General features: G+C 35.1%; 1 protein-coding gene across 4 annotated transcripts in view; it reads right to left on the minus strand.

Moving 5' to 3' along the window:
- The window catches only part of LOC139961243 (ceramide kinase-like), a 49,420-nt gene that overhangs the window by 25,578 nt on the left and 11,060 nt on the right, over positions 1–12,782 (minus strand). For all 4 annotated transcript variants that reach the window (XR_011790792.1, XR_011790791.1, XM_071960327.1 and 1 more), the window contains exons 3-5: positions 10,573–10,710; positions 4,011–4,133; positions 1,984–2,112 (exon numbers count right to left, since the gene is read on the minus strand). Coding sequence is in view for 2 of the 4 variants with exons in the window: in XM_071960327.1 (XP_071816428.1) it covers positions 1,984–2,112; positions 4,011–4,133; positions 10,573–10,710 (390 nt within the window). In the remaining 2 variants the exon portion in view is untranslated. The remainder of the gene's footprint in view (positions 1–1,983; positions 2,113–4,010; positions 4,134–10,572; positions 10,711–12,782) is intronic.

The raw sequence follows: 12,782 nt of genomic DNA on the forward strand, positions 1-12,782 counted from the left end.
ACGAAACATGTATTAATTAGATGCAAGTTGCAAATTAATAAATAAAAATCGACGAGTAAGTTAAACAAAGACGACAAGTAAGTGAACAAAGGTTCCGACTACAGTACCTGTAACATAACCCAATAGGAACAACGATACACAACAATGTACAATAATGTAAGCAAGATACGAACGGAAAGGAATCAATAGACAAAAACGTGACTACCGCCATTCAAATCAGCTAAATCTCCAACTTAACGATTAATGACTAAAACTAAGAACAACAACAGCAAGTGGAAATATATGGAAGGAAGAACCTAAGAGAAAACATCAACATGTGAATGACTATAAGGGTTCTAATCATCGTGAAATTTCGCAGAACTCCTACCCTGTACAACCCCAATGGGGAGGCCGGCCTCATGGCCGCGTGCCCGCCACGAGGGATATGAGTCACAAAACACCCTCCAAAAAGACATAGGATACTCATCCCAACCTTCTTTAACACAACTGCAACTTTCAAAGGACTCCAAAGAACCACAAAAAGTGTAGATAGGAGCCAGATAGCATCCCCAAAAAGAGGAGAGCTTTAGCACTGAAGGACATGTGTGTCCAAACTAACAGGCTGGCAAAGAAGAAGGGAGAAAGATCAATAGGGGGATAGCCCCCCTGTAGCAACAGCTTTGCAAGATAGTCATTACCGGCAGTAAATCAGTAATCAGTAAATAGTAGGTAAGAAGTAGTGGGGCAAAAAAAAATTAATGAGATGCAAGTTGAAATGTATGGGAGAGCAACATTTTTGAAGACAAAAGAGGAGTTTCCCTAGCTGCAAATATTCAATAGTGCGAATCTAGAGATTTTAAGGTAAATTTGAACAGGACTTAATTAATTCAAATTGAAGCCTAAATTTACCAGTTCCTTGATCTCCTTTAATATTATATGTATTATGAAATGAGAATACATTATTCTTTATTGCATATTTTCCCCAGTCACCTAAATTGACCCAAAGACTGTGGCCCTCCCCCTCCTCCCAAAGTCAGGCCCTGGTACAGGAGATAGCGAGAGACCTACAGTAATCAGAAATTACCCCTAACCATTTTTCTCCATCGTGAGTGTATTAATACCGGAGCCAAACTCGGCAATCATAGTTTTTTCACATGTTTACTTTGTCATCATGGTTTTTATTGGTATGCTATGTAAACTTTCACAAGTATTTAGTCGAAAAAGAAATATATGGTATAAAAATGTCAACAATATATATATTTTTGAATCCATTTCCCACAGCTGGTATTTGTCATGTTTTACTCAGACAATCATTATAAAGCACACATTCGTACACAATGTCAATATTGATATGATACTTGGTACTGTACCAAACGAAACATCATGATTTGTTTGTTAAACTACCTGATGGCTGGTGGTACATGCCAACCTACACATCCTTGTCACTGGTAAGACTGAGTACAAACACATGCACAAAGTCACTGCATAGTGCTACTGTACGTATAACCTGTATAAAGTATGTTTTGCACAATGACACTCAAGGACACTATATCTATGCAGACATTAGACTGAAAGATGACAACTTTCTATTGTCTTACAAGGGAATTGTCTTTGCATGAGCGGACGGGGGGGGGGGGGGGTTGGAAGAATCCAACCACAATAGCAAGTATAGATATGAACAGGCAAAACAAGAATGCCACTAGACGAGGTTTGAATGGGTCATAATTAGTAACAATATTTAAGATAATGTTGCCTAAATCAAAGTATGTATTTGTGTCATGTTTTCAGATATTTTTTTTAGGTTCCAGGGGTGAGGGTGAGGAAGGGGGGTAGAGGATGGGCTGGACCGTGACATCTGACGTTATCCATATTTATCATTACCACAAAATGGTTAAGTGATATGTGAAATGTAAAGAAAATAAGAATAAAAATAAGAAATAAGAATGAAGAATAGTAATGACAAGGAAATAAAATAAATTAAGGGGAGACTAATACTGTACTCACCAAAGACATCAGTTTTAATTTCAGCAAGGTTGAAAACATTGGCCACATATTTTTGGTATATTTTTTCTCCTTTTAATCTGCCTCCTCTGGGGTTTATGATTACCATCAAGTGCTTTGGTCTGAGTGAGACTGAACGGAGGTGTAAAAGACATTTAAAAATACTTAAATATTATTGAAAGGACCACAGAGTGGTTATAAGCGATGAAATTGGTTGTTTCTCTGTGTTAATTTGCAGAATAATATCATAACAACTTCTTTTTTTTTTGTTGAAACATCCCAGAACAGATGAGAATGTTTATTTCAAGATGTAGTAATGAAGGGTCACCAGGTTTAATAATCCTACAGCTATTTACCAAAAGACCCTGTCAGTCGAATTATAAGCTTTTCATCTGAATACTGATGATGTGAAAGGGACAAGGGACAAGGGAGGAGGGGGGGCTGGGGCAGGGTGATGGTGGGGTGGTGTAATAAATGCTTGTTACAAAGTATGCTGATGATACTGAGCTGTATCATGCAAAATTTCTAAGAGCTCTGTCGAAACTGACCAGTTAAATTATCAGTGATCTGTAAATGACATATTCCTAACATGCGATGCAAGAATTGATTGCTTAACCCCCCAAAAATCAAAGGAAATGTGTTTTTGAAAACAAAAACATAACAGGAAGGTCTCATTCTATCAAAATGGTAACATTTTATTATGGAGGGTTCTAAGGTGGCTAGGACCTCCAAAACTGAGTACCTGGAGTATACATTGATGACAATTTGACCTATTCTTGCCATTTATCAAGCAAAGTTTAATATATATTTTATATGTTGTTTTGCTTTAAGAAAATTGTTTTCCATACTTTTATTCTACCACATGTGATCTATGCAATGCCTGTCTGGTACCATTTTATATTGCAAAAAGACAAAGAAAGAACAATTAAGTTTCTCAAATACACATCAGCTATATTTAATTTAGATTACAATATAATTTTAGAATGAGTAAATGTTGCTGCAAGTACTGAGTTTACAAAGATGGCTAATAAGATCAACAGTGATCAGAATCACCCTTTGTATACTGTACAAAAAGGTCTCCTGCACAAATCGAACAGAAATCTAAGAAATCCTCACATCTTGCCAAAATACAGAACACAAGTTTACAGAAACTCTTTGAAAATACAGCGCTTAATTTAATTAAATTCCATCCCAGCACTGAGAATGTTTATTGTAGTCTGTTGGTTATAACGTTTTATGTATTAAAGTTTTTCTGTGTAGATGATTAAGATACCATTTCCTATCACCTAAAACCTTTCTTCACCCTTTTATATTAGTTATTCATCCTGCTAACATATTTTATGACTCCTCTTTATAAATTCTATATTTATACTGGAAAGGATAAATAAATCGATAAAATAAAAAAACATCAAGATTACTCATGTTGAAATTTCAACAAGCATTTTACAAGCAGTTTGAAAGCAATGTCCCTGTCTGAGTATCTAGTTTGTTTAATATTTTTCTTATTTTCACACATTCCTCAACAACATCAGGGAATATTATTTTTTTTTTGGGGGGGGAGAGGAGAACCTCCATGAAATGATAACATTGGAAACATTTATATATATTATATAATTTATGAAATGTTTATAATTTTTTGGGGGGGGAGGAAGGGAAAAATTGGCAGTAGTTGCATCCAAGGTTGCTATCTATGGCTTTAGACACAGTAAAAGGTGGGTGCTGTAGCCTTGCGGAGACAGGTAAGTGAGGAGTAACTATAGCACAAAACCAATCGTCACCTCTTCTCATTCGTCCCACAGTGCATCAGAATCCATAATCAAAATTACAATCGCTAGTGTTCTTGCCCTCTGGTTACACCTTCACTGTTTTTATCATACTTAGTCTTGCTATTATTGTCTTATTGTTTTATGTGAGTCTTCTTCCATGTGCTGTATTTTAATGTTATATCCATCTTATTCTGTACATCGAGCATTTAATTACCCGAAATGGGTTTAATAAAGTGAATCTTATCTTATCTTATCTTATCTTACCATATTTTTGTATAACAGAAGTTATGTTCTCCAACAAACTTTGAGTTTGCTGTTGAGAAGAGCAAACGATACAGTGCTTGCAGAGTTTCCATTTTCCCGACCGAGAGATTTTGGTACTGTAAACTGAAAAGGAAAGAAACATTGGCTGCATTAACTTATACTCCAAGCGGCACTGATGGTTAGAAACGAGCTAAGAGGAAGAAAAGTTATAGTTCGTTTATTAGTGTCATTATTCCCTTGGACAACCTGTCGAAAAGGAGGGAATAAAATGGACACGCACATCTAGATTCCAGCAGATGATGATGTAGCAGTTATCATGCTGCATTTATCTGCTACTTATAAGCCAACTTAGTTGTTAAAAGGTACAACAAAAATCCAAAAAGGTTCTGAGAAACATTCGAAAGAAAAATGAAGCCTTTACAAGATTCTGACATGGATGCATGAAAACAGAGTCATCAACTTGGAAAGCAAAAAAAAAAAAAAAAAAAAAATTGACACTTCTTGGCACATGTGCCTGTATGTAAAAGTGCTCTCTTTGCCAAAACTTTGCCAAGTCTATGGAAACTTTTTTCTTGTCATTTCCTTTAATTTAAAACACAATATTTTTAATATGGTTTCAAATTGATTCCACCAAATCTCACAAGGTTTACTATAATCTTAGGATCCCGTAACCTCGACGATAATCTCACAAGGTTTCCACAAACTCATTAGGTTTTAATTAATTGGCCATTATAAAGACCAAAAAAACTAGCTTCAGATATAAAGATTAATTCCCAAAAGTAGACAATATAGAAAGCTCTGTTGAAATCACTGAACAAAGTTAGATGAATAAAATACACACTGTAGAGCCTGAACGTTCTTTTCTAGTGCTTGAATCTGGCTGTGGGTTAACTGTGATTTGGTGTCATTCTGAGCAATACATGTAAATATATGCACATATTGATGACTCATTAACATTGACTACTTGTAATGACATATATTTATATATATATACTGTATGTAAGTACAAACATTTGGCTCTCTGCAATGCCAGTTGTAAACTGCTTGATCCAAATACAACTAATTTTGTATCCCATCAATTTAATGAAAAACCTTTTTCCCCCTCTCGTTTGTAAAATCCTTGGATATGGATTCCATGGTTTGTCATTATGAGTGTGGTTTTGATGAGAGGAAAAATTAACTGATCTGCATTTCCATGTACCTTTGGTCTCCTTAATCTAACCATTGAGCAGAATGTTTGGCCCTCCGGTTTACCGGTAAAACTTTGCAAAGCTGTAACTGTTGCGCCACTGGTTAAGACATATGCCTAGTGGCAGCCATGTTGCGCTGCCAAAGGCAAGTAATTCCTCTTGGTCTTAGAAGATGCTAGTTTCAAAGGCGTCCAAATGTGCCGCTAGCTTCAACATCACCCATGCATCACTGGTTGGATCAATTTAAAGGGTGTGAAGACTCGCACAAAAAGAAACGTCTAATGCCGGTAATCTGACCTAGTTTTGAATGAGGTGTAACAGAAGTGTTAGACACCACCATCATCCCAGAAAATACACACACAGCTTGCTACCGTCGGTAATTAGACACAAGTGTACAGTCAGTACATACAGCTGCGGTCAACACCCACAGCACAGTGTACAAACGATACAGTGATGGACATCTCAGGTCCAGCTAAAGATAACAAGGTATCACGTTTCATTACTGCCTGCATTTTGTAGGGACACAAGCAAAACGTCACTTGCAAGCAACAGAAAGTTAACTTTTTCTGATAGCCCCACACGGTTTGGGGCGAGTCTTCAATGCCTTTAAGTCATAATCCTACCTTTAGCTGCCTTGGAGTACTGAATGTCACCGCCAGACTGACACGTTCACTCAATAAATCCCCAAGTCTTTAAGTTATGTTAATAAAGTCATTATAGTCACAGAGCTGTCAACATGCTGGTTGACATCTTATTCTCAATAGCATTAATACATTTGTCATCAAACAAACACCTTTCCAAATCCACTAATCCTTTATAATTCTGATTTACACCAACAAGAACAATCTGCACTTTCTTACCATTGCATATACTATAACTGTACCTGTGAAAGTATCCCAGCTATAAGATTGATTGCAAATTTAGGCCAATTTGACCAAGACAGCTGTGTAAATTATGAGAAAACCGATCACATTATCTCGTTGTCCCGATCTGTAGTCTGGTTAAATGTTATACAATTTTGAACTTCTTAGCTGGTAACATGGTATTAGTGAAAAACTAAAAAGATTATACTTAGGTGGACCATTGACTTTGACTATGGTTGCCAATGCTATGTGTTAAATGCCAAAAATGACAAATTTGGCATTTCTCAAATTTCATTGGCTACAGAAAACTTCTGGCCAAACAGCATTTTAATTTTTTTTTTTTTTAATGGAGAGCTACCAATTTAAGAGAAACGGTACCTGAAAGTAATTGTGAGCAATTATTTCATAGGATTTTCACACTTTTGTTACAAAAATATTTTCATTTTTCTATTAGTATCACATGCAAAAAGGAATACAAAACAAAAATAAAAAACTTTCAATGTCACTGTTTATAATTAGGGTGTCTTCTTAGACATCTTAAAATACCAAAAAGTAAATTTCTAAATGATTGCATACAGTATGATGGATAAACAAATATTGGAGATTGCAAACTGTCTACGTAAATTCATAAGTTTTTGATTGTTTTGATCCTACACAGTAGCAGGAATGTTCTTCAAATAAGGCAAAATGAAACAAAACCCAGAAAGGACATGTATGTAAAACTAAAACAGATGAAAAGACAACTAACTTGATCCAACGGACATCGAATATAGTAAAGATAGATGAAAGAGAGAAAGATAGAAAGGAGATGAAACAGCTTCAGGACTGAATGAAGGAAATAATGATTTCCTTCCTAATGTCCCGTTTAATTATCTCTTTTCACCTACTTTACTAATTAACCCATGATCGTTAAACCCTTCAGCACAATTTATCTCTGCAGTCCTTTGGTTGGTTTGGGTTTTTTCCACATAATATAGATACAATGGTGAATATTAATTAAAATTGCAAGGAGGTAGAGGAGGACTGAGGAAGCAGAGATTTTACGAGCAGTTGCCCTTTACAAAACAATAAATGAAAGAATACAAAGGATAAGTAAGAGGAAGAAGGAAAGAGAAAGAACAAAGAAAAAAGAAAGAAAAGCTGTTTCATGCCCTTTCTTTGCTCATTTTACTTAAATAAAAAATGGCAGACCAATATATAAGCAAATTGACAGTTAAAAATCATGTAAATGGAAGAAAATTCAAAATTTGCACCCACTTTAAATGTTATTATTACTGAATGAAACGTAAAGTTGAATTGCCAGGCTATTGAACCATGGGATATTAAATAGCATCAAAACTTACAATATCAACACAAAATCAGAAATTAGAAGAATATTTTTACAAAAAGTTGCTTCAGAAACCATACTGCAGCTACCTACTCACCTCCAACCCTCTGCCCCCCCCCTCCAGCCCAGGGCCCTTTGCAACCCACATCTTAGTTCAAATGATCAATAATATGAACACCGTCTCTGACACATAACACATATATCTAATAATATCCAACGGTTTCAGACAATAAATGCTGAAATTGGTTCAATACTGTTTCAACTTATCTGATAATGGCAGCAATTTAAAGTTCAAATAAAATGGAAAAGTTCAGCTTTTGATATCAGTCATCTCTCTCAACCGATCACTAAAACAAAGTACACAAAAGTACAACAGCCTTTATCATACACACATACATAATTATTAACAGTTTCTCAGTACGGAAATAAACAAGGAATATAGGTAAATGTTCAAACCTACACGTGTGTCTTCATTCACACGTTATTATCAAATTGTAATTTCTTTCGTTATAAATAGGACACAGGTGTGCGAGTGAATTTAATTGGCGTAAAGAACACATCTTTTAATTCATATTTATCATATGCCAGACTAAAGAACCCAAATTACTGATCAATATTCAACACAATTAATTACGGAGAGATCCCGGCAGCAAACATTCCAAACAATGACCGTGAGAAAAACATTAAATGTGCACTGCCAAGCATTCACTGATAAAGAAAAGTTAACAGTATGGTTCAAAAGAAAAGTGTAATGAATTTTCTGATTCCAAATTCTGTTGTTGTGCAGTAGTTTTAATTGGAGTATTTTCACTGTATGAATATAGTGTCAATGGAATTCCCTCTGATATGGCTGGCTCCCTTGCTATAGCATATTATATTTTGACCATTTTAGCAACCAAAACAAAAAAAATTCAAATAATCATGTGCCTCCACATATACCATGGTTTCCTGTACGACTTATTTTCAAGTATTTGTTACTTCTAAATGCCTCTTATTTCTTTTATGTCCCTTATATCTAACAGCTAAAATACCTATAGAGAGCCACCTATTCAATTACCAATGTTTACATCTATACCTGCCATGCCATAAACTCCCCTTTCCTCACTATAAGACACTGTCCCCAAAATTCCCCCCCCCCCCACCAAATATAAAATATAAGTTAAGAGGAGACTGATGATTGACTTTGCATGGTTTATTTCTCGTTTCAATACCACCTGGGGTGGGGAGGGATTTGGTTACTCAAGAAAGAAAGCCCACTTAACAGGGGGACAGTGCCATGTCTACAAATACAGCTCCAGACCTATAAATAGAAGAAGATGAGCCAAATTTCCAAAACCAGAACCCTCTGGCTAAGAGAGGATAACAAATGCCAGGAGCAAGTCCAAGTAAAGCCCTCTCTCAAATATAGAACATTGGGTCAGCTTGGAAGACCTAAAGACCCTCTCAAGATCTCCTGGATTAGATGAGCTAAACCACCAATGCTTACTGTAACAGAGACATCACATCATATCACACTGGTCTATAACTTAATTATTCTGTCCAGTGACTGGAACAAAACTACGGAAGACTAATGTGGCCATGGCAAAAAAAAAAACACGGATATATATAGAAGAAAACAAAATTAAAACGAAAAACAAAATTTTTAAAATGAAAAGCAAAGTTTTTGCTACGCAAAACAAAATTTTGTTTTTCGTTTTAAAACTTTTGTCTTGTATATATATCTGTATTTTTTTTGTTTTGTTTTTGTCATGGCTGCATTAGTCTTCCATACAAAACAGCTTGCACACTTAGTTGGTTTTGATGATATGTAGATATTTCACAGCTGCTGTCATTTCATAGATCGCTTTTTGAATAACAAAAACCGAAACGTCCTTTTATCTTTAGGAGACTTCCACCCCATTACCATCAACATAATCTGAGTGAACTCATCTAGTGAACCAACGGGAACATTTATTTCAGTTCTGAAATCAATTTTCTCAAGTGAAAATAAACAATCAACCTTTCATGTTTAACTTGGGTTCAATCTACCTTTTACCAAGGATTTCCCTACAGTACTTTAAAAGTCTACCTCTGAAAATGTATCTATGATTTTAACTGGGGTTACCGATAGAGATCGATGGAGTGACTTCATTTAGCAGCGATTCCATAATCCAAGCTATAGCTTTCATGCATACTGAGCATGGATTTTGAGGAATGGGGGAGGGGGGGAATCTGGTGGGTCATGATTCATTCCCCATGGAAGATCCTGGGTAGGGGTCTTCGAGTATATTTATTGCTGCTTTATACATACAGTATGTAAAAAAAGTCATAGTAAAACACCAATGTATAAGGGGGGGGGGAGGGGTACCCTAGTGGATGACTAGCTAAAATTACCACATGGATACACAAGAGCAATGTTTTTGGACCTCTCTTATCACTAACTGCATGACCACCGAAGTCATGTAGTAGAGTGAATTTACGGAATGGTACCAAAAAAAAACAAAAACAAAAACAAAAAATCAAGATTTCATAGGAGAGAATTTCCCGCCCCTCCCACCGACCCTTCTCTCCCTCTGTTATTTCCCTCTTTCCACACTGTCCAACTAATATTATTCCAAATAATTGAGGTCAAGAGTAAATTAATATCGCTGAATGAGATCCTCTAACGAGATTCTCTATTATTAGGAATGGTATGAAATTAGTCTGCAACTTTTCAAACTTTAATTTGTACACCTTCCCCCGCCCTCAACCTCTCTGATAGATCATATGATTTCCAACGTCTTGGTAATCCCTCGACCCACTGACAACATTTTGCGACCCTTTTTTCTTTAGATTGCGCCCAATAGTTTGCAGACAGACTATCGAGTAACTCTCAAAAATCAGTGCTGTACACACCATTCCTTCTTGGTGTTATCTCAAGCAACTGTTATCCCTTCCATCTACCGATTTGTCCATCTTTCAAAACCTAATTGCAGAAAGATCGAATGAATAGTAGGATATGTGTATACATTGTATAACCCAAATTAAATTAAATTAAATTTCCGAGCCTTTTGGCTTTTTTTCCCTACATGCAGTTGTCAAACTAGAACACTTTAGTAAAGATTTCCTATCATTGGAAACTATTGATTGCATCAAATTACTGCCACCTCACCTAATTTGTCAGTTTCGAAGAAAAAAAACGGAATGAAATGTACTGTACATACCTTTCAAGGAATGAGGTAGAGGAATTTCCAATCCATTCCTTGCGGAGAATTTTCTAGCAAGAGAGGCCCTCTTACCAGTGGATTCACACGTTTTAACGGCCAGAATATTCTTCAGTGGAATGTGGAGAAAAGGTTGTGCTATGGGAGGAATACCGAAAAGAAAAAAAAGCTATAAACAACTGTTTAGGTGAAAACGGTTTGTTTTCATATCGAATTGAAGTTTATTGCAACCTCAAGTTTTAAATGTCAAGGTATCAATAAAGTTTTTGTTATCCAAGAAATCAACTTTGAACAAAACATTTCATGAAAGTTTTTATGAAATATAAGAAAATAATAAATATATATAAATGTATATGTATATATGTATGTATATATATATATATATATATAAAATATATATATATATTATATATATATATATATATATACATATACATATACATATATATATATATATATATGTAGACAACTTTGAAAGAGAGAAAGGGACTGCTGCATCAATATTTGTCTAGGGAAAATCCAAGTTTATACATGAAGATATAAATCTTTACCAGTTTTGTCTTTATAACTTGGTAGCAAAGATCAGAGATAAATGGAAGTTGATGCTGTGTTTCCATTTCTTGTGGGACTTGAAAGTCCCAATTGTTATTGGAATTGTTGAATAATATAATAATTTTATTTCATACTGTACATAATTATCTGTCTCCCCAAAGCCTCAAACTTAGGCTATTGACTGGCTTAATACTTATATACTCATCTTTTATTTACGGAGGAAGCAAAATTTATTTCTATGTGAATTGCTCACTGATAAATATCATCAAAAATTCCTCCCGAGTTTGTCGAAGAGAAATGTGAAATAAAAACCTACACTGTGCAGAAAGGGCAAAAATTGTGCTTCAACTATTCAGGATACTGAATTTGAACACCAATGTATGTCTGTCTGTCTATCTGTCTGTCTGTCTATCTATATATCTATCTAGAAAGGGATAGTTTTGTAGGGTCAAACCAAATATTTCCTTTAAAGTCAAAACCAAACAGAATTAGACTTGTTTTTTAAGCTGCTGACAACAGACCTATGGAAGTGTTAAGGTGCCATCAAAATGTAAAAAGACCTCTCTCTAAATATAATTAAATTTTCCCCCAAATGGGTTGGATCTTTCGTATCAAGTTCAATATCACCTGCCTCAACAAAGACTTGGGACCCCTAACAACTACTAGTTCCACAAACATATATGTAATCCATTCTTCCTTTTCATTGCTCCTTAATCCGCGTCCTGTATAGTCATGGTTTCTTTGGTTCTAATTCCGATCTTACACTTGCAACTTACACTTATCCAGCGTCATACTTTCATTGTGTTACATTTTGTACTTTTCATTCCACTGCCAAGTATTACTGACGAAGGTCCCAGGAGGACCGAAAATTCCAATATATTTTCTAAAACAGTACTCCTAATATGTCGATTACGAGTCGTTTCTTTGCTTTGTCTAATAATATTTTCTTTTGGAGTACACATGGATTTTCTTTATAATATATCATGTATATATATATATGTAAATAACTCTCCAGGGACTTTCTGTATTAATGGTTTCTCCACCTACGGCATTTATTCTATTGTTCTTTAAGACTACTGTAAGATTTATTTTCATTGTTGATTATGTAAGATGTCCTTTATTTGTCCCTCATTTACTAAACACTGTAAGGCTTTCCACTATTGTATTATGATCCAAGGTTTCTCAGTTATTAGTTCTTCAAATTAGAATTCAGAAAACTTTCAATAGTTCACACACCAATACCATCCTCATTAAATTCTAAAATCCCTAAACTTTACATGACTTCAATCTACTGTAAGTGATTACAATACTAATTAAGACAGGTACACCCACGATAAATGTCAGTATTTCTTACAATATAAAAATAGGTTTCAATGATACTTCCTACCACCCTGAAATCTCTCAGGCTATGCAACATAAACAACCAACAATCAAATGTCAAAGATTGAATTAGATTTTCATAGGTAAGCCAGGGAATAGCCTCTGGTTAATAATCCTATACATCATGTGTTACAAACATAGAAGAATAATCATGCAGTAAATCGGTCATTAATTTTATCACCCTTAGATGGTACTTAAATGGTACTTAAATGGTACTTAAATGGTACTTAAGGGCACAGTAAGTACTGTACTTTCCTCATGGCTATAAATCAGACAAT

This window comes from Apostichopus japonicus, chromosome 20 (assembly GCF_037975245.1).
Source record: "Apostichopus japonicus isolate 1M-3 chromosome 20, ASM3797524v1, whole genome shotgun sequence".
Classification (NCBI taxonomy): Eukaryota; Metazoa; Echinodermata; class Holothuroidea; order Aspidochirotida; family Stichopodidae; genus Apostichopus; species Apostichopus japonicus.